Raw genomic sequence first — 15,913 nt, forward strand, 5'->3', positions numbered from 1 at the left:
ATTTCAGGTTCCAGGTCTCCAGAAATCTTTAAAAGGCTTCTGTGGCCGCAATTTTTGACTTAGAGACTTCAAATTTTAAACTTAAGCTTTTCTTACATGTTTACAAAACGTATTAAAATTTCATAAAGATCCTCCGCCGTTTTCCCGCCGACTGCGGCGGCTGGCAGCTGCCAAGTACAGCTGCGGCCGCTGATATTTATATTTTGATATTTCTAATATAAAGTTTACATAAAGACAAACATATTCTGCAAAAAATTGTTCTTCTAGCTTAAAAAAGAAAGAAAATTACAGCCATTTGAAATTTTTAAGTAAAAAAGGACCTAAAAACAAAGGTTGTTAAATAAAAGGGGAAGCGAAAATTGACTTTGACTTACTCAAGGTCGGAAATTTATTATCAAACATGGGACTTACACAAAAAAAATTAGCTCTCTAGCTCTAATAGGAACTGATTACGCCCCCCCCTCCGACCGATTAAGGTGCGGCAAGGGGCCCGACTGTTAAGGGTTAATGTACTATTTACCAGGGAGAATAAAATGCAGAATGATTATCTTAATGACTAATTGTACTTTTTGTGCATTGATAAAATGTTTTATAAACATTATCATTCAAAAAATCACTCAAAATATCACTTAAAGCTTTATTTACTTTAATTAAATTATGTTTTGTTAGCTTAAAACTGCAGTCTCCAAACTTTTCCACCAATAATTGTAATCTACAACAGTGATGCTTTTGTTTATCATCATTGAGGATGTGTCGCCCTATTGTCTTATCCCTTAAGATCCCCTTGTATAATTGCACAGAGTAAGGAGTGTTGTTACCTATCTTTGCTGGAACTAAGTTTCTTGTTCGTTGTCGTATTCTGTCTTGTTCTAAAATAATAATGGATGTACAATATACGTGGATATTATCACAGTGGAAAATTTGTCGTCAATTTAGGTTGCTTATATTAACCTCATTTACTGGTCAGTTCGTCCATGCAGTAGAAGGGAATGGGGTAATGCGCGTTTAACTTTATTAGAGAACATGATGATCTCTTGTAAGATCCAAGTAAAAATATATCGAGTGTTATTTAGATGAAATTTAAGGTAGTGGGCCAATCTCCCCCACCTTTCCTTTAGGATAAACATGCACTTTATACGCAACTAGGGGGCGCAACCGCTTGTGCTTTGATTAACGATGATAATATTTGAAATTGAAAAAATTGAAGAAATTACCTTGGATAGCCATATTTCGTTCTGTGTTTTTTCTTAGGAAAACAAACAGTCTAAACAGAGTAATATTTTTCATTAAATTAACACAATTAAACAAAAATTATTTTTTCCTTATATCAGAAAAATTTTCTTTCAGCTGATTGGTCGTGCTTTTTATGACTTTTAAAATCCACCTGAAATTACAGAAAATAGCAACAAGGTTTACTGCAATGAACCACATCCTAATTTAAAACAAATATTATGACAAAGGTTAACAATTAAATCACTTTACAAATAACAATAGACTGGAATGCAGCAAAAGAAATCTATATTATATTTGCTGTAGATGTTTGTGTGTACTTTAATCAGTTGAAAAAGAGATTGGCGCTTAGAAGAGACAGATTTCATTATATATTTCCCACAGTTAAACTTTGAGGTGTCGACGTACAGACACCAGAGTTATAGAATAGCTTTGCTTCTTCAAATTTGAAATATCCTAGAATTTGATTTTACTCACACTAAAAAGGGGCCAGCAAGAGTTTTTTCTTTGGTCATACCAAAATCTAGACTTTCACAAGCTAAAAACATATTAAAATAATAAAACAAGGATGATTAAGTCCAATGACAAGTTGTTAAAATTGCAACACCTTTTTTATAATGATTTGAGTGTCAACAAGGGCTACGGGTTGTTCATAGTCCCAATACAAATCCTTTGCAAGAGTGTTCAAAACTTCGCTGCGCTTCGCGCACCTCTTTATAACTTCACACCTCAGTACCTTAACCCTTCAACCAATCCGATACGTAATTATTTCAAATCTCGGCCTAACATAGTGTCATAACTAAAGACGTTAACAATTATTCCTACTGCTGTGCACTAGATGATGTCAGATGCACGACAAAAATAGTTAGAGTAGAGAGGATATGCTTTGGCACAAAACAGGCGCAACTCATTACCATGCATATTATTTAACTCCCAGACAGAGAGAATTTAAGTATCGTGTAACCGTCTCTTGCAAGATTTTGTTTAGAGATACACGAAAATAAGACCTGATCTGTCATCAAGAGGTTATCAAAGTGAGTGGCTATGTTCATACCTTTATATTGATTAGTCCTGGTAGGTTGACATGATACAAACAGGAGAATTAAACAGGCTTCAGCCCAGAATACTAATCTAGATAGATAGATAAATAGATTATGAAATTGATAGATGTACTCCTACGAGATATAAAGAAAGTCGATTGGTAGATAGGTTGTTAAAAAGGTAGATAGACAAATAGAAGACAAGTAGAATATACTGACGTATGAGGGGATGTACAGACAGACCGGAATACGAGTATAGAGTAGCTTCGACACAATTAAATATCAATAATATAACAAAGGTATTTCTAAAAAATACAATATTTATTAAGCAATTAAACTGGTTAGAATGGGCAGATTAATGGGATTATTATTTATTGGATATATTTAAATATGATATCAATTAAAGGCTTGGACGTCTCGTTTTCTGTATAGGACAGAAAACCACGTGCACAGGAATATGGGACTAAGACTGTCGACAACCTAGCATATAGGTATACAGTCTACCAAGTGTAAGCTGGTGGTGAGATGTTCACACAAGGCCTACATAAAATCAACTAGCCCCTCAACACAGCAGGATGGAGTATAATGGCGGTTACAAGTGGAGGTCTGACTCAGCCAGAGAAGTATAGGAATGTGGACAGGGATGGAAATGCATAAACTTGAATGGAGAATGCCACACTCGCCTCCTTCTGAGGGAATATGAAATATTCCCTCACAGTTGACCTGCACGCCTGCTTCTGCGGGTTGCTGTTGTACTCGCAGGTTCTTCGATTGCGGCCATAGCCCTCTTTACGATATCAACAGGATTGGGTTCTGAGGGAGTAGGATCTTCTGGAGCTGCTGGAGGCTCTGGAGCAACAGCATTCTGGAGGGCCAACACGCCCTCGCAGGGAGCCGTGGCGACTGGGTCTTCAGAGACAGCGCCAGCCTGCGGATTAACAGGCAGATCAATTCCAGATGGAAAGAGCTCACTGATTTGAGCGTCTGTACATCCCCTCATACGTCATTTTGGCGCAGTCTTGTCTACCACTCAATTTTTGAGGGGGGAAGGTATTGATAATTATTAACGTACAGACAAAATTAAACTGTAAAGTAGCTTCGATTGCAAAGTGAAATTAATATTTTCCTGATAACTAAGTTTATTCACGGAAACAGTTTATAGTAACAATTTGTTACAGAATATTGCTAATAATTATTTCGTGGCAAACTGCCAAATAAAGATAAAAAGGAACCCGCCTTTTATTTTCACACTAGTATTTAATTTCACACATTTCCATATTTTCTCCCTAAAACAGGAAGAAAGGGATACTCCCAAGTTCTTAAAAAAGTTCGTGGTAGACAAAGCAGTGTTAACGAACACTACACTCCAGCACCATGACCGATAATGCCAAGAAGGGGGATGATAAAACCAAAACTCCGCCGGCTCCGCCGGCTTCGGCCGTCCCTGATAACACGCAGCCGCAGTCAGACCCGCTTTCCCCTGAAAAAATCAAAGAACTCATAACGGAAGCGTTAAATGTTAAATTAAACGAATACTCGTCACATTATAGAGATATAATAAAACAAGAATCCGAGATTATGAAGCTCGAAATAGAAACAAAATGGGCAGGGTTTAAGGACACGGAATCACATCGCAGATTATTAGCCGATACCGACATCTTAGACCTAAAACGTAGGGTATCAAAACTCCCAGCGGACGGAAATCTAGGCCCATTGTTTGCGGAAAAAACGTTAAACGAAAGTCTCAACACGACTCATTTTAACACCATAGGTGATGACTCAATTAATGCCACTTTTTATGACCGGCTATCGGTCCAACAAAGGATAAACGTGACCGAATGGGTCGCCAAGGATAGAATTACAGCCCCAGGTTGTATGGCTTATTCAATTGTAGGCTTTGTAGGTCCGGCGGATAATGACAATTGGATGAATGTAAGAGAAACTTCCCTAACGGAATGCGAAAAAACCTTATTAGAAAGGTTTCCCTTTATCCCTGATAGGATTAAGTCGTTAGAGCCCCTCCGTAGACCTACACGGTCTGCACCCAATGTAGCAACAAGACCCTCTACAAGAAACACACCAGGCACACCCGCGACGGCAACAACTAGCGCCGCCGACGATGATTTTATTAAAGAATGCTTTATTAAGGGACAAAAATGGGATTCCGACTTTGCGAGGGATGCCCCTAGGTGGGACGGCAGGGCCGACTTTGATAATTTCTTTTCTAATTTGTGGAGGGTTGCAAAGACATACAGAATCTGTGACCCAATCCTTTTTAAGGATATTTTATACCAGCGAATTTATGACTCTAGAGGGGAACGATTAGGAGACCTAATTACGCCTGAAAGAAATCAGGCCTTATGATCAGGAGGCTGGTCACTCCTTTCTCGGATCCAGAAGTAGCCTCGCAGTACTTCTACAACCTAAAACAGGAGACTAATCAACCCCTTGACACCTATTTTGAAAACAAACTTAGGGTGTTCAAACTCATGAATCCTGGCATCATACCTAAAAAGAAGTGGAAAGAATTCTACCTTAACGTTAGCAAAAATCTGCTGTATACCAACCTTGCCATGGACATGGCCAATTATGTTGAGAATATGCAATTTTTGGACGATTACAACGCTTACTTAAATAAACTTATTAACCTCGGACAAAGATACGTTAATTGGGACGGGTCTGGCCATATTAGCAAGGAAAACCTTTCGGCTTGCTATTCCCAAGCCATGGAAATGTTCCTACCTAAAAATTCTGCGGAAACAAAAAAACAACCCATAATCAGCATTATCGAAGATAATACCCCCACTAACACGGCAGTGTATAAGGAAAACTTAACCGAAGAACCTGACGAGGTTCCTTCTTGGGTAGATCATGAGGATGATCCTATTGCTTGGGATCAAATCGAGGGCGTCATAGGAGTCTTTAATGGGAGGAGTAAAAATATTAAATGCTGGCATTGTAATATCCCTGGCCATGTAGTGCAGAATTGCAACAAAAAGAAAGCTGGGGAGCCCCCACATCCTGAGTCCCACTTTGGTAAAACACGGAGTAAATTCACCCCACCTAGAAAAGCTCCAGGTAATAGTAATAAAATACCTGAGCAGTATGCGCGTAAAACTATCAACCAAATGGATCAGGAAGCCAGCGATGAATCTGAAATAGATAAACATGTACAAGCGATTGTTAAAAATCACGTCCATTATATGTAAAAAAATAAATGGATATATGCAATATTAATTGTCCCTATCCTAGAAAATAAAAATTGGCTGAATGAATTTCATATTTTGATATGAAAGATAAACAAAATATCCCATGTCAAGCTAAACTTGCAAATTCCTTAATATCAAATATCCCTTACCAGGCAATGCTTTGGCGCGAAAAAATAAAACAAATTGTTATTATTAAGTATGACTAAGCAACACAAAATAAACTCCTTCCCCTCCTTTCCCTATCCAACTGTAGCTGATACAGGAAATTGGGGGAAATAGGGAGGTAACCTGAGGAGCATTTCACATGCACTTAATATTTCCATTTTTTTAAAATTAATAGTCTTTATAAAGAAGCCAACAAGTGAATAACTATTTTCTATTTAGTAGTATTTATTTTTGATATCGCATGATCTATTTAAAATGTAAATAGCGTATATTTTTAAGTGTATATACATATGAATCTAAAATATTTGAATTCGATTTTTAACCGCTAGGGGACTGTAAGCAAATTATCTGTATATAAACAATGATTTTAGAGCTAAAGCCTCAGTATCAATTTTATTTGAAAGTTGCACATTTTTAGTCCATTTTTCAGCAATTATGTATAATAACGGATTTGTATGGGTTAATATCATTGTATTTTGCACAGTGACAATAATAGAACTATATTTAATTTATTATGTATCCGAAAGATGTCGCCTCGAGTGCTACCGCGGTCCATATAAATAGGGATCCATATAAAAGGGGGTCTACTGGAAAATCTGTATAAATACGAGCGAATATCCAAATCTAATTCAGTTGTTCAGAAAGATTTTTAATTATCTTTTCCTCTCTGATTTTTTGAGCTGCAATCAAGCAGCATTTAAAAATTAAAAACTTAAATCACTCAAAACGTGATTAATAAAATCTTAAATTATTTCAATTAATATTTGATTGAATTATTTTTCGCTGGGATTACTAGCAAATTAAAAATATCTTAGTTCCATTAACTTCTGCTAGGATAATCAGCGGAATAAAGGGCCACTATATAAAAGTAAATGCATATTGTTCTACCCCATAGGTGGAAAAATTAAGTATAAATACTAACAATATCAGAATAATAAATCAGTCATGGTTGATCCTCTTTATTATATTAGTCATATCTAATATTTTTTGAGCTGTAATTCAGCGCTAACTTTATATTATTTAAAAATTGTGAACCAAGTACTAAACTAGTAAAACTATATTTTGTATAAATACAGACAGAAATCAAAAAATAATTCAGTCTGTTTTTAATGTCTTGTTAGTTGCAAGCTGAACACTTATTTTTAAGCTACTTTGTAGCCTTTCAATCTTTCAAAATTTTTTAGTTCAATTTTACTCCGATAGGTTTTTATCATATATCCAAGTATATAAATAAGGACCCGTATTAAAGTTTAGTAGTTTCTTTAGAACTATCAACATTCTCATGCTTATTAAGAAATTTCTCGAGCTAAAAAGCGCTTAATAAAAACTTAATGAAACCCAGGAAGTTATATAAAATTATTTTAACAATTAACCACATTGTTAAAACATTTCATTATTTAAAAAGATTCAACAGACAACTATACCTGGAACACAGGAAATCTCTGTGTGAGGATTACCACCGTTTAACCGCTGGGGTTGGGATCTTGGAAGATATGCATCTTAGGCTTCGACTAAAAATATAATTTATTTTATAATGCCGATCTGTGCAAAACTAAAAGTTCTTAATCCCGTGGGGGGGGAATTCCTGCAACACGCTTTAGTGGATACAGGAAATAACTTTAGGTCCCTTATTTCTAAAGAAATCTTAGATGATAATAAAATCACATTTACCCCTGCCAATCTTAGCGCTCTGTCTGTAGATTTAAAACCAGTAAATATCATAGGACACGTAAACTTAAAATTCAGCTTTAATGGATCAGATAAAATATTTGAAGAAACATTTTACATCCCTGAAACGACGTCTAAAATTATAAATCTAGGATATGAATTTCTCAAAGTTAATCGAATTAATTTACTACTAGATAAGTTCTCATTTGAGCTCCCCACTGGCGAGCAAATTCCAATAGAAAATTCAACAATTAACATAGTTGAAGAGAGTAAAAACATACCCTTAATTCCTACAAACAACGTTCATAAAGAACAAAACTCCCTTATCCCAGGAATAAATTGGAGTAACCAGGGGGGGACTGGGACATTAAAGCAAAATAAAACATGCGTAAAACTAGCAAAGAAAACAACATTCCTGCCGGGGGGGAATACAACGGTAATAACAATACCTACCCGCCGAAAAAATGGGAAGCTGTATATATCCCCAAATAATTCTAAAATGACAAGCCATAACGGTTTGATGCTTATGGAGGGTATTTATAATGTAAATGAGAAGGGAGAATGTTGGGTAAATTTTGTTAATTTAGCAGGAAAAAATATTACCTTACTGAATAACGTTAAAGTTGGATATTGTTTTGAATTTGAATCGGATCCCCAAAATTCCTGCAATAAAAATATTAATCAAATAAATGAATTGTCAGGAACTACACTTCTTAAAAGAATTAAATTCATTAAAGAAAAATTAGACTTAGAAAATAGCGACTTAATCAAAAATAACCCAGGGATGAAGGAAAAGGTAGTAAAATTATGCCTTGATCATTTCGATATATTTTCGGTTGACGATGCCGATATCGGTAACTGCGACCTCTTACAGTATAAAATAGACTTAATCCCCGGGGCTAAACCTACTAAGGCTAGAAACATTCAATTAAATTATTGTACGAAGCCAAATTAAAGGAACAAATTGAAAATTGGTTAAGGGGGGGCGTCATTGAGGAGGGCTACAGCGAGTGGTCCTCCCCGATCTTTGCGGTAAAGAAAAAACCAACGGCTGGGGGGGAAGGTAAACTTAGGTTCGTAATCGATTTTCGTGCGCTTAATAGTGTAACACGAAAAATTAACTGGCCCCTTCCCTTGATTTCTAGTAATTTAGAAAAATTAGGCACTGGCAATGTATTTAGCACCCTCGATTTGACTAGCGCCTTCCATGCGCTAGCCATTTCAGAGGAAAGTAAACACTTGACAGCGTTCACAGCCCTTAACCGGCAGTATCTTTTCAAGAAACTGCCGTTCGGATTGTGTAACGCGCCAAGTGTTTTCTGCCATTTGATGGACAGAGTCCTAACCCTTATCCCTGGCTTCTACGAATTTATAATTTCTTACCTTGATGATCTTATTATATTCTCAAAGAATGTCGAGGAACATCTGAAACATCTCAGAAAACTCTTCGGAGTCCTAAAAATAGCAAAACTTAAGTTAAATCTAGCCAAATGTAAATTTTTCACATCTGAATGTACATATTTAGGTCATATAGTCAGTTCCCAAGGACTTAAAATGAACCCCGCATATTTAGAACAGATTAAAAATTGGAGCAGGCCCAGGACAGGCAAGGAACTCCAGCGTTTCCTGGGCTTCTCCAATTATTATAGGGCCTATTTCCCATCCTATGCAAAAAACTCTTGTACCCTAGATGAACACAGAAACGATAAAGTTATCGAATGGACCGATTTCCTATCAAAAGATTGGGAAAATTTTATAAATATGTTCTCAAATTCTATAAGTAAAGGCTATCCCCAGTGGGATAACCCAAACCCCTTTATAGTAGATGTAGATTTTTCTACAAGTTATTTCGCTGGAATTCTCAGCCAAAAACAGGGGGGTGAAGAAAGAATTATTGGAATATGTTCCAAAAAATGTAACGGGGCAGAGAAAAATTATCCAAGTTATAAAGGCGAATTAGCATGCCTAGTATTTGTTCTTAAAACCTTTCTTCATTATTTAAGATTTAGAAACTTTATTGTGCGTACAGATTCAATTTCCTTAGTTCATTACAAAAAATGGCAAAAAGGAACAATAAATGGGGTAACTTTGAGATGGATTTTCTTTATCCAAAGTTTTGACTTTACAGTAATTCATAGGAAGGGTAAGGACCATTGCAATGCCGACAATCTATCTAGAGGGCAATTTTTATGCAAAGAACATAAGGAAACAGATTGTGAAAAATGCACTAGTTCATTTACCTTGGATCCTTATGAACAGGATTGTCACAACCAAGACCAGATTTTTGAGTTACATGCGGCGTCGGAAGTCGGTGTGCACAATGTCTGGCAATCTGAAACACAAAAAGATCAAGTATTATCTGACATTCGTAGGTGGATATTCGAAAAAAAGAAGTTGTCGAGTTTTGAAAGAGCAGAACTAACCGGCCGGAAAGAGGTCCTTTTTAAATTAATAGAACATTTATATGTTATGGAAGGACTTCTAATATTTAGACAACCTCTTAGCAATGGAACATTCATTGAAAGACCCGTCGTACCCATTGGATTATATAATAAAGTTTTTGAATTAGCACATAATAATATTATAGGTCACAAGGGGGTAAACGAAACAATACGCAAGATAAATGAAAGATTCTTCCTTATAGGAATTAATAAGTTTGTAGAATCACGCATTAAAAATTGTATCACCTGCCTAAGAAAAATAGGACAGGTACCTAAACATAAACAACCCATCACCCATTCAGCCATTAGTCACGAGATTTTTGGCCAGGTATCGGTAGACCTTATCGGTCCTTTAACCCCTAACTACTTTCAAGGACAACATGTCCGTTACATATTTATCCTAGTTGACCTATTCTCTAGGTACATAATCGCTCACCCCATCAAGGACGCCACCGTGGAGAGCACGGTGAAAGTAATCCTTGAACAGGTGGTACCCACCTACGGCTTATTTCGGTCATTGAGGAGTGACAGGGGAACAAATTTCACTGGGGAAGTTTTCAAAAAAGTTATGGATGAATTAGGTATCGAAACTAAACTTATTCCCCCAAGAAACCCTAATAGTAACCCATGTGAAAGGCATAATCAAAGCATTTATGCAGGTCTAAGATCTGATGACCGATTCGAAAGTAAAGACTGGGCAAGAAAATTAGCTTTGACCACTTTTGTAATTAACGCAAGTACGTCTAGAAGAACGGGGTATACGCCATATTACCTTATGTTCGGCAGACAACCAACTCTTAATCTCGATTTCTTTTCACCAATTCTGCAGAACAGGCAAGACATTGATTACAGGTCTTACTTAAACTACCTAAAAAATTTGGAAGAAATTATTGCACAGGTTTCCAAAAAATCTAAAATCTATTTAGAATTTCAAAATAAATCTAGAAAGGCTTCATCTCCCATTTTCGTTAACGACGTATGCTTTGCTTTTTTTAACCTAGTCAAGATAGGGGTCAGCAAAAAATTGCAATCTTTCTATGGGGGTCCTTTTATTGTAACAAAAAAATTCTCAGAGGCCCTTTTTGAACTCAGTCCCTTTGGATCAAATCCAATAAAAACTAACCAAGTTGTTAGTAGAGATAAAATACGAAAAATAGATTCTAAAGTAGAATTATTGGGGGAAACACTTTCCTTTAACGTCTTTCCAATTGAAGAAATTGTCCCGTCTGAGGAAATAACATTGACCATAGATAATACCGGACAAACCGAAATAAACGATAATAAAGGTATAGAAAACGACGATTTTACCTACCTAGATAACGATAGTGATGAATTTATCGAAGAAAACCCTGAAATTAATCAGGATGTACCCCAAGGGGAGGTGGATTGCGATGGGGGAGGGGATATAATGGAAAAAAACTCACCATTTGAGCCACAGCCCAAAGACCAAGAATTCCCTGGCGCAGATCGGTCATCCGGTCCTCACATCCATGTCGAAAATAGTTTCTTAGAAGAAACTGTCCCGTCCGAGGCTTCTTTCTTTGCACAACGACCCAAACAATCCAGCCCTGAAAAAGTTATTAATGTTAACAAACAAAGCATAGTACCTAAATATATATTAGAAGAAGAAAGAAAAACTAGGTCACAAGGGGGGGATAACCGCATACACGTCCAAATCGGACTGCATAACCCAATTAAAAGGAAGAAATAAAATGTATATAAAATGTATAATTATATAAAACAAATGTGGCAAATGTATATAGCTTAATCTATGTAATGTATAATAATGAAAATAAACAAAAAAAAATATACGTTAAAACTAACGAATTAACATATTTCAGAGAAAAACAAGAAGCATAAAAATAAAATGCAGCATCATTTGGCAAAAGCACCAGGAGCTCGAGGTAAATTTATTTTGGGATTCTTGGGGCTTTTTATTATTTTGGCAAAATCAAATGCGTCTGAAATAATACAAATAGATGCGACTCAATGTGTAGCAAACGAAAACCCGCGTTTGAAAATCTCTGAATGCGCTGCGTTTCTTAATATTACTAATATTGAACAAAAACAATTTCACCTACTTCAAAAGGTTGAAAGAAAAATTATACCTGGAATTCGTTGCCACCTCCGAACCAGTACTCATTACTGGTATTGTGGCAGATATAGCCACGTACACCTCGCCGCTCCAGCACTTGTGGAGATACCGAGCCTCGTATCTTATGACGACTGTTACACCATGACCAAAACTAAAATATTTAACTTTGAAGGAAAATCAGTCTCAGTGTATGAACACCAGATGTCATATACGCGTTTCATTGTAAACGGGACGCTTTCTTACCCCAACAACCTCCTTAACGGCATTGACCCCGCCTGCGAGGGACACGGCGTAACCATTAACGGCATTTTTATCCCTGGGACATTTGAGGAAAAACAAATAGGGGTCCAGGCTGAGCCTGTTGAATTATTACAAACAAAGGCGGGCTGTTACCTGGGCAGTCACTGGGTGGGAAACAATTGTCTAGATCACAATCTTAGAATAGGCTACGATAGAATTATCTCGGATGATAAATCTGATAACGCACAAAAATTCACTTCTCCTTGGCGAACGGTAGACATCTTTAATATTTCATTGTTTACATTTGAAGGAGAACAGGGTGACCAAAAATATCTAGTGATCGATCCCCAAATTACGCTAGCGTTAGAACTTAAAGATAAAAAACATTTTGAAAATCTAATTCCTGAATTATCTTATTACAAAACTAATATTGATAACTTAATGGTATGGTTCACAAACTCTGTAAAACCATATTTTCCACTTTTAAACGCTAAGGAAAAAGATGACATGCTACCACTAGAGATTTTTTATTCCTACCAACAATATAGTAAATTAATCGTCCCCGAAACTCGCTGCTTACAGAACCACTTTCTGTCTAAAAGTAGTATTCAGACCCATCGTAAAAAATTAGTTAGGGCGCTCGGTGAACTGGATCTGGTAATACAGTGCAATAACCTTAAAGGAAGCCTGCAAGAAATTCAGCGCTCTAACTGCTAAAAGACTGCCACAAGTAGACCCCATACACAAAATTTGAAGCCTCAAGCTTCAATAACAAAAAAGTTATGGACCTTCGAAAACGGCATTTTGTGTTACATGAAATTTTTGAAAGAAATTCAATGCTTCTGTGAAAATTTTCTAAAATTAACTACGTGGCCGAGAACCAAAATTAAAATCCCATCTTTGTCATATTTTTAGGTTGCCAGTAACCATACATATTTTGTTTAGCATTTTAATTAAAATTTTCACTGATAACTGAGAAAAAATTAACTATTTTTTACATAATTTTAATAGAGCCCACCACTTGGTAATTAAAATCCCTACATCCCCGATAGGTGGTGATGTGTAGCTGAAGCTGTAGTTTTTTTGACCAATAAAAATATGTCGACGAATAAAAACAAAAATAAAATTATTTTTTGTAAACTGCAGTGGTTAGTTGTTAATAAAAAGACTTATTTTATATTTAATTTCGTCGGCTTTAATATTATACAAAGAGTATTCTAAAAAAAACACGACAATATTTACAGAACAGCAGACAGGTTTCATATCAATATGGCGTCGTACAGATATTACAACAGATATTTTCAACTTTTTAAAAACTGTGATAAAAGCTCGATTTCTTGAAGAATTTGATTTTCCCTATGACAGCTTTCACTGAGTGAACTCATAGAAAAAGTGTATCATGAACAATCCCGATGTAAAACCGAAGTGAATTTCCGAAGTAAATTCCCTAAGTGGACGTCATTTACATATGTGAATTCAATCCTTATGTTACATGGGAAACAGGCTATTCCTTATGTGAATAAGCTGTTTTACCTAAGGTGGGTTCTATAGTCGGAACTGTGATCACAGTTCTATCACATTGCTGTTCTATCACGGTATCTCACATTGCAGTACCTCGGGCGGCCATTTTTGTGTGTCGGTGCGTTCTATAAACATTACTGTGAGAGATAATACGGTAATATGGTACAGTGATAGAACTGCAATACTGCAGCTGTCATCAACAACAAAATCAACAGCAAAACTACAATAAATGGGATGTTAAGCAAATGTCGTCTTTGAATTTTGGTCAATTCAGCCTATTTTTTTAAAGTACAGAAAATGTGAAGGGAGAGGGGGAAAGAAAATTCCCCCCATCTCGGAAAAAAAAATTTTTATTCACTTATAGATTACCTAATTTTTTTTCAATTAAATATTTTTTTCTACAAAATTAAAAAAAAAATTTTAATTTCCATTACCTATCAAAAATTTTATATTGAAAATATTTATTTTTATAATAATTATTCAAATATTTTTATTTAAAATTTTTTATCCCCTGCATAGAGATCTGTTGGGAATGCCCCGTTTTTTTCATCATAAACCATGCTTTCAATGCATGATTTATTGTTTTATTTACATAATTTTCGTCTGCAAAAGCAGGAATTTTGACAGCTTTTGATAGCTTGTACTGTGAGATGCTGTTCATCTCCCTGATCCATCTGTGAAATCTACAGCAATGTGAGATGACGTCATAACAGCGATATGTTACAGCGATTGCGTATACTGTGAGATGACTTCTGAACGTCTAGCGTCAGATTTTTGTTGTTGATACCGTATTTGCAGCTGTCGATACCGTAACAGTTTTGTTTATAGAACCCACCTCTAAGCTTAGCTGTCAAATACATGAGTAAATAATCGATTTTTACGGGGCATTTGTGCATAATAACAATAATTTCGGGAGAGTAGAATTAAGTAGATATGTTTTTCAAGGTACTTTTGTAGATAAGAATTTAAACACAAATAAAAAAGCTCCAGAAAACTAAAATAAACAATGATAAAAATTGTTCTATATGGAAGAAAATATAGAAAATAAAAGTCTTTAATTAATTCTAATCCCACCACGGTTTTAATTAATTTCTTCAAGGGGGATGTAACTGCTTTTTTTATGTAGACCATTAACAAACTATAAAAATAAAAGCCTAACATTAGAATTTATTATTAAAAATTCTACAAAAAATTACTAAGTGCTCTCGCAGTGGAAAATTTTTGGAAAAAAATAACATGGTCTTAAATGTTACAATATTGTCTGATATATGGCAAGAAATGGTGAAAAAAATTTTTTTGCCAGTGGCAGCGATTTCAGCAGCTGAAGTTTCTCAAAAAGATAAATATTACAGAGACAAACACTGTCCCTACAAAAAAAGATTTTGTTCAATTATTCTTTGGTACAGACGAACATACAGATAAACATCCTGTTACTTTTGTATAAAGATTTACTCTTTGTATTTTTCTTAATTTATCTACACTCTTTGTAAACTTAATTTATTAATAAGAGAAAAAAAATTAAGGACATATTTGTATTACCTAAATAATTAAGAAAAGTTATTATATTGATTAAATTATTGTTTCTATAAAATTATATTAATACTTAAAAATAATAGTTATGTTTACTATTATCATTTTATGATTCTATTTCCGGAATTTAGAGAAGAAGACATTAATTAAGATCTTCAAAATGGGCTTTGTGTAAATCAAAATGTTAAAAAAATTGGACAACATAATAATTAAAAATGTGGCAACATTGCTTTTAAATACTTATGACAGCTTACTTCCCTCAGCTAATTACATATGTGAAAAATACGCACAGCTAACATAAGTATTATTCATGAGACACTTTCTGTAAGTGCGTCATAGGGAATCACTTTCCCTAAGTCCACATAGGTAACACATAAGGAATTTCCCCCTAGTAAACCCTATGTACCAAGCTGTTTGTTCAAGAAATCGAGCTAAAGTAGTTTTATTTGAAGTAAAAGATAAATAAGCTAAAAGTAATATTTCTAATCGAGTAGTATACTGTGAAGTTTATTTGGGTAGGGAAAGATAATGAACTGTAAAAAACGGATAGTTTTATAAACTCATGCATTTATTGATACTTCTGAAATACTTTTAATTTAATGTAAACATAATCAGTGAATAATTATCGTCTATTGTCTTATCCCTTAAGATCCCTGGTTGAATGTTGGCTAAATTATTTTTACTTTTTAATCTCTCGTGTTCGGGAGGACTATCAATCTATCTCATGTGACGTACATACATAATTTATGCCTACATGGGCCGTCCCTATAAAAA

The 15,913-nt window shown here is 35.2% G+C and overlaps 1 protein-coding gene across 1 annotated transcript in view; it reads right to left on the reverse strand.

The window, feature by feature from the left end:
• Window positions 1-15,913, reverse strand: part of LOC145334777 (uncharacterized) — a 41,240-nt gene that overhangs the window by 2,081 nt on the left and 23,246 nt on the right. Inside the window, exons 3-7 of the mRNA XM_080180382.1 lie at window positions 2,285-2,361; window positions 1,708-1,768; window positions 1,385-1,432; window positions 1,215-1,264; window positions 819-869 (exon numbers count right to left, since the gene is read on the reverse strand). Coding sequence (XP_080036508.1) covers window positions 819-869; window positions 1,215-1,264; window positions 1,385-1,432; window positions 1,708-1,745 — 187 coding nt within the window. The 5' untranslated portion in view covers window positions 1,746-1,768; window positions 2,285-2,361. The remainder of the gene's footprint in view (window positions 1-818; window positions 870-1,214; window positions 1,265-1,384; window positions 1,433-1,707; window positions 1,769-2,284; window positions 2,362-15,913) is intronic.

Source organism: Acartia tonsa, chromosome 12 (genome assembly GCF_053477335.1).
Source record: "Acartia tonsa isolate MP-2025a chromosome 12, ASM5347733v1, whole genome shotgun sequence".
Taxonomy (NCBI): Eukaryota; Metazoa; Arthropoda; class Copepoda; order Calanoida; family Acartiidae; genus Acartia; species Acartia tonsa.